Source organism: Pteropus medius, unplaced genomic scaffold (genome assembly GCF_902729225.1).
Source record: "Pteropus medius unplaced genomic scaffold, Ma_sr-lr_union100, whole genome shotgun sequence".
NCBI lineage: Eukaryota > Metazoa > Chordata > Mammalia > Chiroptera > Pteropodidae > Pteropus > Pteropus medius.
The window spans coordinates 336,969-354,963 of NW_024344370.1; the positions used below are offsets into that span (position 1 = coordinate 336,969).

Here is a 17,995-nt window from a genome sequence, read left to right on the forward strand (position 1 = left end):
TATCTCGGATTTACTAAGCAAAGGCAGTTAACATTCTCGTACACGCTCACCCTCCCCACTTTTCTCCGCATTTTGTACCCTAAGAAATTTCTTTTTTGACTTATTTGGAGTTAAGAGGTTTATCTATTTTTAAAAAGAGAGAAGTGACTTTCCATGGGTGCTGGAGGTTTCCCATTTTCTTCAGTGAATTCATAGTGCCAAAATTAAGAATGCTAAGACACGGATTTATCCTTTAACCATGCATTGCCTAGAAAGGGGAGCTGAGACAGGAGGTATTTATGTACACCCTAATTCCAAACCATAACAAGATGACATATGCAGAATCAAGTGCTAGACAAACCTATATTCTAGAGCCTCAATATTATTATCACTATAATGTATTGCTATAATGGAAATTCATCATGAACAAAAGGGTTTGTAGTGACTGAAAGAACATTTTTATAAGCTGGATTGATGATTGTTTCTTATGTGGTAGTGCTATAATAGGATTCTAGCGTGCATTTGTTTGGCTCCTGGGGAGCTATCCAAACAGAATATTCTGCAATTTATTGAAACATATTTGCATGGCCTGCAAATAATGAAATTTCAAGAACATTGAGTGTCCTTTGCTGTTTGTTCAGATTCTATAATCAGTGTTGCAAATATCAAGTGTGATATTTTCATGATTTTGAACATGTTGAGTTATAGATGAATGTACTTGAACCCTCTGTGCGTAATGTATAAATAAACACAGGCAGTGTGACTTCTTAGTTCTCATTTCATGACATACAGTATAATAAAATTCCATTATAGTGATTTGTTTCGTGCAGATACATTATGGGCCAAATTATAGCCTTTAAAATATCACATGGTAAAAATATGTTCCATGAGTGAAAGGCAAGTGTTTACTCATCTCTTCTAAAATCAGACTTATAAACAGACTTAAGTTAATTGGATTAGTTTATCTTTGATAGGACATAAAATACCTCCTATTCTACCATAATTTAAGAACCATTCAATGTATATGTCAAGGGAGTTATACATTTATTTTGAGCACTTCTTAGGAGACAAATATGCCTCTGTATTGAACATCTGGAATACTACAGTGGATAAGATACATAGAAAAATTAGACCTAGTGGGAGAATGAATTATTGATCTGATAATTACCCAAACTATAACTGAAAAGTTTTAGGAGGAGTTAGTATAGGACCGTATGAAAATGTTTTGTAAGGAGACTTAATCTTGATGAATCAGGTTGGACAGAGTGTGGTGGAAGCTTAGAGGGAGGACTTGAGAAAGTAAAAATGTAAACTAATTCCTGAAGGATGCATAGGATCTAGCCAGGAGATATAGAGGAGTTTTTCCTCCCTGTTTTATTAATTTAATACACTCTTATTCGAATTGAAGAATATAATTTTAAAATACGAGTACTTTCTCCCATAACTATACTTGATTACTATTAATAAAGTTTATTCTAGGAAAAAAAGAGCAAACCTCATTAGCAATAATGATAATGATCCAAGAATCCTTCCCTCCAAAAAGCATACCCTTCCACCCTTCTCCCCCTAGAAAAGCCTTAGACAATTATAAATCTATATTTTAATAAATACACATGTATTTAAATTTTAACAAAAATGGGGTCAGAGCATCATTAGATTACACTTTTACATGCCTTTTAGTGGCTGCAGCAACTTTGTAATAGACATGCTGTTATTTATTTAACCAATCCCTATTTGTAAACCTCTTAGTTACCTCTAACTTTTCAACAAAGCAGAAGTCTTTTAAGCAAAGTCTACTGTATTTATAAAGTTGACAGTTAGTTTAGGACCTAAATTAATCTGAAAGAAGGAAGCATTCATTTATCAGTTCTAGAGCTTCTTCGCTTATGTTTGCATACTAAAGATGGTTCAAAGGAGAATTGGAGGTATAGATATTTAACTTACTGAAATCTGTATTCTTTACCAGAAATAAAGAACTCATTTGTTATGCCATGAACAAGAATCATTTGCATTATGATCAGTTTTTTACAACTTTAGCTTTTATCCCTACAGAATAGAAAAATAGCTGAGGCATCAGAAACCCTTTAGAATCAGAAAATCAGTGCAAGGTCCACTATACAATGTCCAACGGTCCAATGGAAAACACCTAGAGTCTTTTTTGCCCATTTTCAGGTTTTTGACAGTTTTTTCTTATAGTCTTTCGCCTGTGAGCTAAGTAATTTCCGAAGGTGATTTCTTCATCAGAAAAAGCTGCAGTGAGAGTGTTAATTGGCCATAGAGGCCTCCTTGAGTTTGCAAATCTAGAACCATGAAATAGCGAGGTAATAGAATTAAGTTCTCTCCAGAAATTCATAAGAAATCTTGGATTGGACTTTTAAAAGCCTCTGTTAGTTTGTTTCTCTGAAGCCAGAAAAACAAAGTCAAGAAACTCTCTCCAATAGATTTCACCTTCAGCGCCTATATACTTGGATGAATTTTTGTCTGGTCGAGGCTCCCAACATTTGCGAAGATTCCTGTCTTGCCAGAAGTTGACCTTATTCTCAATGACTCTGGGAACCTATGGCCAGGTGGTAGGCCAGTGTTCTTGGGAAGAGATTTGTAGATATTAACTTTCACATGTAAAGTCAATCCCTGTCCCTCAATAGTTGTTTGTATTCCTGGTATTTGAGAGAGAGCTTTGGTTACACAATTGATTTGTCCGATATTCTCCTGCTTAAAAGAAAAGGGTCAATTCTTATTGAACCTCTGAAAATAACTAAAAAAGGGCCATCAAAAGTAAGGACACTCATTAGAAGTTTCTAAATTCTGGAAGGATCAGTGAGGATTAGATGCTCTTTTAAAATGTTTCTTTTTAGTTTATAAAAGCAGTGTCTGCAAAATTGAAAATTAGATATGGCTTAAAAAGAAAGAAAAAAGAATCTGCTTCATATCTGTTAGAAAACAGATTAAAACAGCAACAACGTCTATACAAATTGCCACAATTAAATATGTCTCATCGGTTAATTCAGTCTTACGTAATTCTTGTTTTTGGATCTAGAGTCAGCAGAGTCTGCCTTGATGAAACCTGCTTCCATGGGAAAAATCCACGTATGAGTGTTTCCTTTAGATGTATATTCGGAAATGGTATTATAACTGTAACTTTTGCTAAACTGCCACCTTTTCTTTGGTAAAGCCATTCACATGGTTATCTTTGTGTTACGTATTTGTTGCTCTGAGGCTATCTTTTAGTTGAAGAAGGAATTGCATTTGCTAATCGATATCTAGTAATCAACTAACTTTGTGGTCAAAATATTTTAGATTTAAGTATAGTATCCTTGTTTTCGAATAATTGTACTTTTCACATTAATCTTGTGAGATCGAAACATTTTTCAAAAGCTTAACGAAGAGTGAAAGGCTAATTGACTTTAGTTAGCACTTAGAAATACTTTATTAAAGTCTAGAGGTATTACTACTCTTCTCTTTAGTTGCTGACCTCCCAAAAGGCTGTAATCCAGAAAGAAACAAACAAGCAAAGCAGTGGATAGGACTGTGACTTTCGAAATCCGATTTCATGTAATATAGTATTGAAAGAAAATAATAAATCAGATGCCTATAAAGTACTGAAAAATCATTTAACCACAAGGAAAAAAGTGTTATACCTTAAAGAAAATGAACCTATCGTTGGCAAACAGAAAATAATAACTGTGAACTTGCAATTTTTGTTGTGTACTATCTAATTTATTACCATTGTTTTTAGGTTTTAAGTTCTATAAAATTTGTAACTGTACTTAAAAGACTAAATAAGTCACTAGTATATTTTCTAGTTTAAAATAATGAGGCAAAAATCATAAAATTAAATCAAGGCTATATGGCTCTTCGTTTTTAATTTAAATAGCTTATAGATGTTTACATTAAAATATCTCAAGCAGTTTAATAGGTCTGTGTACAAATTAGGATGCTTTTGGTTGAAAGAAAAACATATTTCATGCTGGCTTAAACAGTAAAAGGAAAGTAATTTGTTCATGTAATGAAAAGTTCACTGATAATGAGATTTCGGTTTAGTTTGATCAGGGCTCTGCAGACTCTGTCTCTGAAATTTTCTAAGCTCTTCCTTTCTCTGTTTACCATGGGCGTCAAAAGGCAGGCTACAGGCAGAAACTAGGGCTGTACGCTTCCTCACTCACATCCAGGAGGAGCAAGTGTCTCGTTCCAAAACCATTAAATAAAAGTTCCAAGCTTTACTCTGAATGGCCGCCCTGAACCGACCACTGAGACCTGCATGCCCACATATAGGCCAAGTAACCTCTCTTTCCTACTGTAGGAAAGGGAGCACAGTTCTGACTGGCTTACTCCGTTGCTCAGCCCCCCTCTCTGCCTGGTGGAAGGGATCCTCCACCTGCAAACCCAAGGCTTCCATGCGCAGCGGGAAGCGGGAAGGAGTAGATCAGACAGGGAGGAGGCCTTGTGGATGTCCATTACAGAATTATTTTGCTTCTTCTCATTCTTGAATTTGGGCGAGTTGAGAAATCATTTCACTGATACCTCCTGTCATTACACAGCTGCTTTCTTCCACATATCACCTTCCACGTAATCCTCTTGACAATACTAGGAAGAATATGTTATCTCACTTAACAAATACGGAGAAGGAGCTTAGCCAGTTTAATTTTCTCAGGTTCAATGGCTTTTAAAGGTATATTCTAAAGTCTATGCTCTTTATTCTGTGCTCTTCGGGATATAAACTAAATTATATTTACTAAGTAATTTTGTGAGGAAGATTATTCCGAGTTGGAAGATAGAAGGATCTATGCACTTTCAATAAACATTTGCTTCACAAATAATTATAGTGTTCCCACTACGTGCTAGGTATATAGTAAATGCTGGGTAGAAAACAGAGGTGCTTTCTAATCTCATAGATTTTAGTGGGGGAAGCACATGGTAATGTCATGCAAATAAGTATATAATTACAAATTGTGTAATTGCTCTATAGTAAATCTATCCAAGTATGAGAAGGGTGATGAGAAAGCTTTTTTTCTTAGGTGACATTTGAGTTGAGATCTGAAGGATGAGAATAAGTTAATAAGAAAAAAAAAATGAGTTAACAAGGCAAAAAGGAGTGGGAGGGAGGAAGAGGGAATTCCAGGCAGAGGGACCATTGCAAGCTTAAGAACTGAAAAGTTTCCTTTTTGTTGGAACATAGAGGGAAAAAGAATGCAGGACAGTGGTGCAAGACGAATATGAGCCAAGTAGAAGGGTTGGGTCCTGCAGGGTCTTCAGGTGATATGATATGATATTGTGCTCGATATTCCACAAGAAAATAATTTGGAAAGAACTGATTTGATATATTTAAAAATATTTGAGAAGGTTGCTGAGGTAGTATCTTAGGATCTTTTGCAGTTATTTGAATATTTATAGTGTTTTCATGAAACATGTTGTCTTGTCTCGACCAAGGCTTGCTTCAGTTTTGGAATTATTCCATCATATTCAGCTTTTCAGCCTTGGCCTGCTACGTATATCATTTGTTGCACTCTTAAACTTCTTATAACAATTTATAACTTGAATTTAGATATAAAGCAGTGAAGGTAAAGGCGTCTACATTTTAGTGTATATTTATCAAAAGGAGATTGAATTAGTTATCTTTGCAAACAGTGCAGAGTAGAAAAGTCCAGACATTGAACTTTTGAGGAAGAAATACAGAAATAGTACTTATATAATTAATTTAATGTAGGTTTCAGGTCATATTTACATATAGTTAATTTAATGTTGGTGACTTGTCATGCTCTATCCCCTATTCATGACTTGTTGCACTTGAGTTTGTCGCCTTTTATTTCGGTTAAAGAAAGAGAGAAGCAGAACTTCATTTAAATATACTGTTGGCTCCTGCATTTGACTAAGGCAATATAAAAGAATTTTGCTTGTACTATGTGGTATATTAATGCCATAAATAAAGCATGTATCTAGGTTACTAATCAAAGTTGGACTCAGGTCTTTCAAGTTCATCCCTGTTGAGAAGATAGTTTACTTAGCAATCTAAGCGTTTGATCTATGGTGAAATATTTAACCATAGAAGTTGCTGACTTAGCTACTTCCCTAAAAATCGAACACTTTCAATCCTGTTATTTCTCTTGCTGCAAGTATAACTTTAAAAATTATCAAAATAAGCTTTGAAAATAAGAACATATGTGTTATTGAGAAACTAACAATGTTTATTGGTAAGCGTCTTTACCTTTTTTTCACCTGTGTAAAGAGTAATATAGGTTGCTCTGTATAAGTTGTCCTGTATCAACTATTTATTTCATTGGTGGGAAAGATATGTCTTTTCCTCTGGAATGAGAATGCCATTCTCCTGTCTTCATGTTGAGGGATAGGGCAGATATATGTGTGCAGTGGTCATTAGAAGCCTTGAATAAAGCATGCTTATTCTTTGCATAAACTATATGATATTGCAACAAATTTCTGATCAAACATTTTCCATACCACTGCTCTCTTCTGTCTAGGAGAACTAAAATTCCTTCTTTCATACTTTTAAGATGGGAATAGGTAGTGGATGTTTTGGTGCTTTCCTGACAAGTCAACTGGTAAACTACTAATCAGTTTGAAATACTAACGTCTATACTCTTCCGTATCAAAAATAACTGGTGCTTCTGTGTTTTCAACCACCTCAAAGATCTTCCCTTATATTGTGTTACTGAATTTCATCTCATTTTATCAGGCTTGGTAATAATGCAAGTATCACCCTCATTATATAGATTTAAAATGAAAAATACAGAGAATACATATGACCTTGGCCATTCAGAACCCGGTCTTTCTGTACATCACAAAAAAGCTCACGAAGAGAATGTGGTGAAAAGGCCTGACACTCACGTGCATGGCAGTGTGTACCTACAGGGTGAACTGTTACTACCATTATTTGCTGATTTTTATCAAATATTTAAGCATTTGCCCGAGTAGTAGGTATTCTGGTCAAGGACTGTCATGGTATATCCTTGGGTAATTTTGGAGAAAGATACGATTTATTTATTCATTCAGAAATTATTTATTAAGCGATAAGTTACGGTGTCATATCTTTAGAAATTTGAGGATAAAAGTGTTTGGTCTGTACTTTCAGTCTAGAGGATAATTAATGTCAAGATGAAGAGGAACATAGGGGAGAGGACACACAAGTCTGCCTGGGTTGTTGGGGAAGTTTCGTAGGAAATTGTTCCTGAGATTGAGTCTTGAGGAACAAGGGCTATGTGATACAGACGAGGAAACCAAGGCAGAGAGTGGTTAGTTATGTAGCCCGCAGTCTCACAGTTAATAATGGCAAAGCCAAAATTCAGATCTGAACAGTATGGCTCCACTTTCCTTTGTGTGGAATTTTATTCTTATAGAATCAGTATCTATATTTTTTGGTCACCAGGTCCAGAGCTCACCTTCATCAGAATCATTTGGAGTGCTTGTTAGAAAAGCATAGGCCCAGATCTCACTTCAGATCTGCTAAAACAAATTCTCTACTTCAGAAAGTGGCCACGGGCCTGTGCCCTGATGTGGTCAAGGGGTAAATAGATCTGTAGTTCCTCACAGCGGCTGGTGCTGTCATTGGCCCCAAATTTGCTGAGTTGAAAATTAATGTAAAGAAGGCTATGAGTTCTGTTTTCAATATGTTGAGTTTAATTTGCTTGTAGAATATCCTATTGAAAATGTGGGGGAAAAAGCTACCTGATGGAATTGGAGATACAGAATTTTGAGTCCTTTGCTTATGATTGGTAGGAGATTCTCGTGGTTCTAGTGGTGATTACTCATGTGGAAAACAGAACAGTCAGCATGGCTGGAAAGCATTGAAATATGAAAACAACATGAAATGCAAAATATCAAAAGTCAAGGAATAAAGAAGAACATCTTCAAAAACAAGAGAGGATCCAGGGAGAGGTAGAGTTAGGAACCAAGGAAGAGGGGCTTCACGATGTCTTCATTTTTATTAAGTGCATTTGAGAATTCGTGTCAGTTAAGGACTAGGAAAAAAAAGGCCAGTGGTGACTTTGACGAAGCAGAATTTCGGTGGAGTACTAGGAGTGGAAGCTAAATTGTAATGTGTGTGTTCAAGTGGGTAGGTAGTGAAAACAGTTTAGATTTACTGTTTATAAAAACTTGACTTTTAGAAGAAGAAAAGGTGATCATTAGAAAAGGCTACAAGGGAAAGGTTAAACATTACTAGATTTTTTCTTCTTTTTACACAATACACACTTATTATAAAGATTGAAATGGTACAGATTACAAAGAATAAAATTCCTTTTCATCCAGTAACCAAGAGATAACTGTTAATATTTGTCATTTTTCAAGTCAGTTTTCTATCAGTATATATTTTTAGTATATATTTACATATTTTTTAATGAAAATATGTTATTGCTGTCTCATTTTTTGTATATACCTTAATGTATCAGAAACACTCTCTTTCATTTCATATTATTTTACAGTATTACTTTTTCACAATTTCCTAGTATTACACTGTGTGCATATAACATTTTATATGACTCTATTATTTGGCACTCTTGCTTTTTGGGGTACTTTTTCATTTTATATAGTGCTACCATTAATATCCTTTGGGGTAAATCTTTTCACTTTTCCATAATTACAAATTTTTGATTAATTTAAAATTGTGCAATTATTAGATTAAATTAATCGAAAAAGTTTCCAAATGGAGTGTGGGTTTATGGGATGTATAAATTAAGTAGGTGATGTACATGGATTAGTCTCACACAAAAGGACAGACATTTCCCACTTTCCGGGTGCGAGGAGAGAGGTATGAGCTTGTAGGTGGTTGGTCGGAATAAGAACTGAGAGAATGCCTTGAAAGAGTAACCATATAATAATCTATTTTATTTCAATGTGAACAGTGAAAGGGCAGGTTGTGATACAGCGTCAGAAAGTTTTGAAGATTTGCAAAACAACAGAGAAGAAATAGCAAAGGACTACATAAGGGGTGGGTTCTGGGGTTACTGAGCAAAGTTGAACGTAGCTGGTAATGAACACCCCATGTCGGTAGTGGCACCAGATCCCTTAGTTCCGTTGTCCTTTTCAGCAGCAGTCAGATCCCTGGTCTCGGAGTTGAGAATGCATGGACAAGAGAGAAGTGCACAAGCAGGGGCCTGAGTGGTATGGAGAGAGCAGTTAAGGTGTCTGTGGTCACGCACAGAAGATTGTGAAGCCAGGAGGGACCGACAGCACGAAGAGTAAAAGCATGGGGATTTAAGGATGTCGAAAAATGAGGGCTGAAAAGTGATAAAAATTGCAGCTCGAAAGTGGGATGTGGGAGTTGAGACTTTGGAAGGAAAGCAGTGACTCTCCCAAGTCAAGGCTAAGATGTAGCCATGGATTTGATGAGCTGAAGTTAAGGGAAGATGAGGCCATGAAACTACATGCAGCTTAACGACGTCCATATGGTTGTGGGTGATATAAGGATTTTTTAGTAAGAGAGTGCCTGGGAAATCCCTAATCCTGGATAAATGACAAAATGATTGGTAGTTAATAATGGTAAAGAGTGCTGGTTGACCTGGATAGTTAGAAAATGTTTTTGGAAGATAAAAGTGATAATGAAGAGTTGATGAATGTTTTGGGAAGTAAAAGGCATCGGAATAGCAATGTGAGCTTCTGGCATGCCAAAAACCACCTTCGGGCTTGAGATGCAAGAGTTGTTTGTGGAGATAAGAAGCCAGACAGTGTCTCTTTCCCTCTGCAGGACTGAAGAGTGAGGGAAGGCAGAATTCTGAGTATCAGAGTGGATTTTGTTCTAATAAGCTCCCAGTGGGTCTGTGAGTGGTGTGGGATACATATATCCTTAGGCCTAAGCTGTTGTTTTGCAAGTGAACATACAGAGTTGAGGCGTGTACCCATAAGCATTGTAGCTGCAATTTTTTGTTAGTTTCTGCAATTTGCTTTTTCTCAAGTAAATTCTAAAATGATCTAACTGGGAGAGCAAAGATAAGTAAGAGTTTGGTTTCTCTGATTACAGAGAAATTGTTTTAGATTTTAGAGAGTAAAGTAAAAGGATATGAGGTACAACAAAATATTGGTATTGCTTGCTCTGTCGAAAAACTTGGTTGTACTTGAAAAAGTATGAGCTCGGGATCCAGGAATTTCTCCCATCCAAGTATATAACCAGACCTGACCCTGCTTAGCTTCCGAGACCATACATTGGGCTTGTTCAGGGTGGCATGGCTGTAGACCGTAGACCGTGTCCACCCAGGACTTTCTGTGGGTAAAGCAGATGTGCTAACCGCTACACTATGGAACCACGTCCAGGATCCAGGAGTTTTGAGTTAGAGATGATAGAAAGTCACAACATATTGGGGCCTACTTATAAAATACAGATATTAAATTCAGTACTTCTGAAAGGTTTTCTAAATCTAAAACTCTTTCATCTCAAGTCTGAGTTCCTATCTTTGTCGTGTTAAAACTGCCATCTTCCATTAGCTCCTACTATTCTTAAAGAACTTTTTTTAGATCTGTGAACTTGGGAACTATATCTGAACTTGATCTATTCTTAGTATTTTGCAGGCATTTCAGAAGGAATAGGATGGCAGTGGAGTGAGTGGTGAGTTTAGATACAAGAATGACCCCATGAATGATATTATTATAGGAATAAACAAATATATAAACAAAATACAGGATTCGGTAGATATTAGATACCTGAGGGCTCCCTCCATGAACTCCTTCAGAGGCTCTTGGCAATTGAGAGGTTTCTTTGGTTGGGGCGGATGTTTTCAGAGGAATAAGGGGTAAGAGCAACCATTTTATTTTTAAAAATTTTCAAAGTTATAGAAATAATTTATAGAATCTAGTTTTAAACTTGTGATATCAACAGCCTAGTACTGTGTGGTGCGTATGGTATATACCAAACACGTATTGACCTGACTTTCTCTGGCATAGCTCCTCAATTTCATTGTAATTTAGAATATTCCAAAATGCTGAAGGCATTTTTTCATGAATCAATTCAGAGCTGGCTCCAGGTGTTTGTTCCTTCTTATGTTCACCTTTTACTTCTTCGCAATATTTTTGCCTACTTTAGTATTTATTACGTACAGCATATGCTACCCTTACTCTGCTATCTGTTTAAGCTTTGTCCTTTGCTCTTTTTTTTAGCCCTACCTATTAGGGCCTTCAGCTTAATCATCCATGTCTGCTGCTACTAGATTGTCTCCCTAAGAACTCTGTAAGCCACAAAGTGAAACGGATTCGGATTTTATAGCCCTGGTGATTTTCCTTCTGGTGTACCACCAAGAAAATGCTATAGCACATGAGCTGATGAATCATTTTATAGGGCTTTTGCTTTCTTTTTTGTACTTGAAAAATTAGGTATGATCGTGAACATGGAAATGTCTCCTGTTACCATGAAGATAATATAACCATAAAATAAAATCATCAGTGTTAGCTTTTGTCTCTGGATAAATGTAATATGTATATTGTGATTTGGGGCAAATCGAGTTCCCCAGAGAACATTCATTCATGTAAAATTTCACTTCTACAAATTTCCATTGCTTGTACTGGAAGCTGACTAAAATTATTTGGCACCTGCTGCTGTGTGTCTGGCGTTGTCCTGGGGGCTTACACCTGTTAAGCCATTAAATCACCGCAGCAGGCTTGTATGGTAGGTCTGGATTCTCTCATTTTACTGAAGAGAGATTGAAGCTGAGTATGTTGAAATTACTTTTCTTATGCCACCCAGCTAGTAAAGCTCAAAGCTGAAATTTGACGCCTATTTATTTGGCTCTCCTTACAACAGGCTCCCTAATCGGAGATGGACATAGGAATGTATTAAGGCTTCATTCTGGATTTAGATATTGATTTGGATGAAAAATGAAGCTAACTGCCATTGGTTGAGATGGTAGGCTGTTGGAAAATAATTGACCTTAGTGCTGAGTATAACCTGGCAATGTCCCAGGCTTCTGTCACATAGTGCTGCCAGATGAAGGGTTGCCTTGATCATTAATAATGTCATTTCTGCATAGTGCAGTTCCATTATATAAGAGAATGAATCATGGAAAAACAAATTCATATGGGGTCATAATATATATTTTCCCCAGCTTGTTTGAGGCACCATTGACATGGTTATTTTGTCTCTCAATTCTTGGCATTGGATTCAGGGCCATGATTCCCTAAGCTGGGCTCTTGGCTGCGGTCCAGTATCTGCCATTTGTTCCTGCCTTCTCCTTGCCATTCGGTACCTTCTCACTGATACTTACTCACGTTTTACTACTATAGTAACTTCTTAATTCGATCTCTTTCTTCTTTAGTATATCCTAAATATTGCCAATGTTGGTAATTTTTTCAAAATACTAATTTTGCCTTAAAATATCATTATGCTTCCTACTCCATGATTCGATTTATATAAAATTTTTGAAATCATAAAATTGTAGAGTTGGAAAAGTGATTAGTGGCTGCCTAAGGTCAGGGATGTTGTGGTAAAGTGGGGGCCTAAAGAGTATAGCAGGAGAGAAATCTTGATCCAATCGTTCTGTGTCTTGATTTGCAGTAGTGAGTACGTGATGCAAATGTGATAAAATGACATAGAAGTATACCCAAACTTTACACTTATGTCGATTTCCTGCTTTTGATATTATACCATAGGTACATAAGATGTCATCAGTTGGGGAAAATGGGTGGAAGATACATGAGACCTCTCTTTCCGTACTATTTGTGCAACTTCATGTGAACCTGTAATTATTTTAAAATAAAAAGTTAAAAAAAGTATTATATTGCTTTAAAGTGTTCGAGTTCCTTTGGCTATCATATTCCTTAAGTTTCGTACTCTTCGTTTCCCTCCGAAATAATCATTCAAAGTTATTTTTCCTAGTTTTTTTCCCACTTAAATCTTATGTGGCATTAACACAATGTTGGCTTTTACCAGATTACCAAGAAGTGCTTCTTGAATTAATCGAACAATTAAATGAGCTTTATGAAAACACAATATGTCGATACCCATCTTCCTTTCCTTCTCCCCTCTTTCTTGTCCACACTTAATCTCTCCCCAAGGACTGAGCAGCATGCCAGAAACTTGGTGGAATACTGGAGACTTGGTCTTCCTGAGACGGTTGCGTTACCTGTGCCCACAGTCACAGAGGCCAAAGTCCAGCCACAAATTCTAAAAGGAAGTGTCTTTTGAGGACTTAAGACTTAGTGTCACAGGGTAGGATGAGCCAGGAAACCCAGGATGTGAACTGTGGTGATTATCGTCCATTCAAATTTATTGACTAGCTTTGTAGCCCAGTAGGTGATCTCTCTTTGTAAACATTCCATCTATCTGTACTTGAAAAGAAAAGGATATTCTGTGGTGGTTTTCTGTGATATCTATTTCAGATCTTCTGTGTCTTTAATGATTTTGTGTGTGCAGAGTAGGGCAGGGGCTGGATCTGTAAATTACTCAAACTTTGTTGTGAACTTATCTATCTCTCCCTTAAATTCTGTCAGGCTTTGCCTCATGTGTTTTAAAGATCTGTTAGGTGCATACACATTTATGATTTTGTTCCTTCTTCCTAATGAACTGACCCTTTTATCATCATGATATCTTTGTCTCGAAGCCTAACAATAGTAATTTAAGTACTTCAGCCTTCTTATGTTTACTGTTTGCATGGTATATCTTTTTAGTTCTTTATTTTCAATCTGTGTATGCCTTTACTTTTAATGTGGATTTCTTAAAGACAGCATAGATTTGCAACTTGCTTTTTTATTCACTCTGGTTATCTTTGCCTTTTTTCAGTATATTTAGTCCATTTATATACAATGCCATTTTTGCTGTGGTTGGATTTAGGCACCATTTACTATTTGCTTTTCTATTTTTCCCTTCTGTTTTTTGTTCCTCTGTCCTTGCTTTCTTTTGGATTAAATGTTCCAAAATGATTTTAGAATTACATGTCAATTTATCTGTTTTAACATTTTTTTTGCGTGTTTGCTCTAGGGATTACAATAATTTAAGTTTTCTTAGAGTTATTATTTAGGGTCAATATTATACCATTTCACATAAGATGAAAGTACCTTGAATCTGTATATGACAATTCAGTCCCTCTCTGATGTTATGCTATTAATTGTCATGTGTATTTTAGTTACATATATTATAAATCCCACAATGAAGGGCTAGAACTTATATTTTAAACAGTCACATGTATTTTAAAACCATGAAGAGAAAAATAGTCATAATTTTATATTTATGATTTCTGGTGTTTTTCATTTCTTCTGGATATTTGACTTTCTGATAGTCAGCCTAGAGAACTTTGTTTGGCATTTCTTGTATCTTAGGTCTGCTGGGACAGATTTTCACAATTTTCTCTTATCTGAAAGCTTCTTTAATTATTGCCTTCATTTTTGACAGATGTATGTTCTGGATATAGAATTACGGGTTCACAGCTGTCGTCCCCACACCTCTAAACTCTAATGTTCTATTGTCCTCTGTCCTCTAGAGTTTCTTATGAAAACTCAACATTCATTCTTATTGTAATGCATCATTTTTTCTTAACTTTCGAAAATTTTTTCCTTATATTTGATTTTCAGCAGTTTGACTGTGGTGTAGGTGGCAGGTACAGTTCTTTGTGCATTCATCCTGTTTGGGTTTTCTGAGCTTCTTCAGTCTATACATCTACATCTTTCATCCAAATTGGGATATTTTCAACTGTTTTTTTTTTCTTTCCCTGCATTATTCTCTCTCTCTTTACCTTCTAAGACTCTTTTGCTAATGATCTATTTTTATTTGTTCTTTTCTTCTTCAGGTTGAATTTTCCTTTACATCCTTAAGTATACTTTTATAATAACTTATTTTTATATCATTGTGGGCCAGTCCCAACACTTGGGTCAAATTTTCTCTTGAACATAGGTTAGATTTCCCTAGTTGTTCATATGTCAAGTAATTTAGAGTATAAATGATACTGTGCAAAGACTCTGTATTCTGTATGTTCCTTCAGAGAAGGAACTTTTTTGGGGGGAGGGTCTTAAGAGGCAGTTAATTTGGCAAACGTGAACTAAATTTTGACTTCTCTGTGGCAGGCGGCAGCTCCACTGATCCATTCAAAAAGTTAATATTGAATATGTACTGTGTGTCATGTACTGAAATAGGTGACTATGCTAAAAAAATATAAGTAGATATGGACCCTAACCTAAAAAACCTGCAGTCTGGTTGACAGCCATAGAAAAGTGAACAAATAAGTATGATAATTTCCCATATGTCATATGCGATAAGAACTAAGAGGCAGTGGGGTTACTGAGAAAGGAGTTGTGAAGCTGTTAAAATTCCATTTAAAAAATATTTTTGAAACAACTCAATTTTTCTGAGAACAGGAGGTAATTTATTTATTATTATAGTGATGAAGAAAGATTGGCTGATGAATGACTATTATACTGTCATCATTTTGTTAATTCTTTGAAGAAAAGGACATGTTTCAAAAGCACAGTATATTTTAAGGAAGCAACATTAAATGTTTAAATTCTTGACTGCCATACTAAACAGAAGGAATACTTTATTTTGGTAAGAAAAGATGATTTGATTAAATCTGAACACTTGACACAAATGATCATAAATTAGATAATATTAGACATTGCTGAAATAAAAAAGATCTATCTGTACTAAAGAAAGTCTCACTATTGGGAGAAAGAAATTTCAAAAACATGCAAATGTATCTTAAATATCTATAAGTTTCCTATGTCATGTATCTTAAGAATCTGTCAGTTTCTGATGTCAAAGAGGTTTTCCAATCCGTTTTGTATGTTATCTTACATACTTACATCTGTATAAATGAATGGGTAACATGAGGCTAGTTTTGTTTTGTAAAACCATATCTGCTATAGCAGTAACTTGAACCTTTTCCTTTTTTTTTTTCTGTTTTAACAGTGTATCCTATTCAGTCCATGTATCTGAAGATTACCCAGGTATGCTTTTCTTCTTTTCATTTTTATTACAAATAGTCATGTCATGATTCCTTTGAATATTTTCTTCATCTGGAGATGTAAAATGTATATGACTATATCTAGGGGTAAAGCATTGATAGGGGAAGACTTAAAGATATAGAAGAATTCTACTGATTGCCTGTGAGGTACATGTCTCACTCTGAGGTGCAGTCTACAATCAAAATAGTTTCCCAATGAAAAGTAGTTTACTTGAGCCCAGTTCATATGATAGCTCCAGCCTAAATATTTACATCATTACAATTAAAGATCTCTAACCTGGTTGAGCTATTGGTTTTAGAACATTATTTAGCTTTTCATAATGTAAAAATAATAAGTAAAAATAACAACTATAATAATAGCTAAAAATAGCACAGCTAAATATAAATAGGTCTTTTTTTTTTCATTTCTCTAAGTATACATATATATAAACAATTCTCACAACAATCCTATGAGATTGTTACTATGATATCTCCATTTTACAGCGGAATGATGACAATGCTAGTAAGAGAAGGAGCTGGGATTTGAACTCAATAATCCAGAGCCTGTGGACTGTACAACTGGACTATGCTAGGCTTCGTGCATATTCACAGCTGTCCTCTCTCTGTGCCCTGAAATATATTACCAGGTCCACAAACACTTGGCCGTAGAGTACAGAATATAAGATCACTGCAGACTGGTTTTTCTGTAAATTAAAGAAGTATTTTTCTTCTAGGTCATGGTCAGTCACATTCTCTAGACTCACTGTAATCACATCAGAGCCCAAGATGTATAAGCTGACATTTAAGTCATGATAATTTGAAGACATCAACAAGATGTTTCGCTTTAGTATTTTCCTCAGAAATGACAGCTGTAATTTTATCTTGATTAAGAGCACAAGCGCTGTAGACTTAGTAGAGATCACATATGACTTGATTAGCGTACCACAGTGAGAGGGTATAAAGTGAGAATCTATTGTTTATTGTATTCTGTGGCAAAGAATAGCAAATTTTAACTGCCTGTATTTCACACACACACGTGCATTTTTCACTCTAGTGTTGCTTAATAAAATCAGATGGTTACCAGACTAACTGTTGTGACCTGTCAGGGTCATAAATTGAAATCATAATTCCAATTCCTATTCAAATTTAGCTATTTTATTTACATCCTCTGCATAATTGGGATCATGTTTTTCTGTATAAAATGACTAGATTGATATAAGTAACTTTGATTATATATATTTTGAGTATTTTAAAAAAAATTAATTCCTAATGTGGTATAGGATATTGTAAAACATTTCTTAACATTTAAGCTAAGCATTTCCTGTGGCAGTTTGCATTTTGAATTTTAATCTTTTTATAAGATCAAGTGTTACCTTTTAAAGCAATTTTCTAATCATAAACTGCCTTACCTTTATTTTGGTGTGATTTCCATATGTTGTAAGCATAGTATTTTATAAAACCGTTGTACATTTTTACAAGAGGAGTCATTTATTAAAGATATACTTATTTTTAAATAGAAGTGTAAAAAGTATTCTAGGCAGATTTTATTGGAAGAATCAAGACAAAATATATTTATAAAAAAATATTTTTTGTAGATGATTTTACAAACAGCTCTCTCATTTATTATGATAGAATATGTTTTCAATGCTGAATGTTTGCCAAGTATGTTAGGAAAATAAAAGCCCCACTATTGTAATTATTGTGCTTCTCAACTGAGGCAGCTCTAGAGATGTCAGCCAGGAGAAGTGCAGGACTTTTAAGTCAAGATGACAGAAATAATGCCACAAATCAAAGGTCGACTTAAAGACAGTGAATTATTCTGTAGCATAGGAAATAAGGTAAAAAATGCCTTTAATAAATCAAGTGAACCAAATGTTTAGCTCCCTCTTGTGGCGAAGAGGTGTTACTCTGACTTTTTCTTGCCATCCTGGGGTCCCAATTAGAAATACAATACAGAAGAATTAAAATTTAAAAATAAAGCATTGGTTATCATTTGTGCTTTTTAAAATTAAATTCCCTTCTTGGAGCGGTTCGTAGTGAATTTCCAATATAATTTTATTTCTTAAAAGAAAAGGATTATAAATAAAGCACGAGGATGGGAGAGATACATATAGTCTGGGGTAGAATTTTGAATTGGTTGGCCCTGTATGTTA

The 17,995-nt window shown here is 35.2% G+C and overlaps 1 protein-coding gene across 3 annotated transcripts in view; it reads left to right on the forward strand.

Moving 5' to 3' along the window:
* The window catches only part of PARP8 (poly(ADP-ribose) polymerase family member 8), a 160,113-nt gene that overhangs the window by 71,332 nt on the left and 70,786 nt on the right, over positions 1-17,995 (forward strand). For all 3 annotated transcript variants that reach the window (XM_039869914.1, XM_039869912.1, XM_039869913.1), the window contains exon 4: positions 15,809-15,846. In XM_039869914.1, coding sequence (XP_039725848.1) covers positions 15,809-15,846 — 38 coding nt within the window. The remainder of the gene's footprint in view (positions 1-15,808; positions 15,847-17,995) is intronic.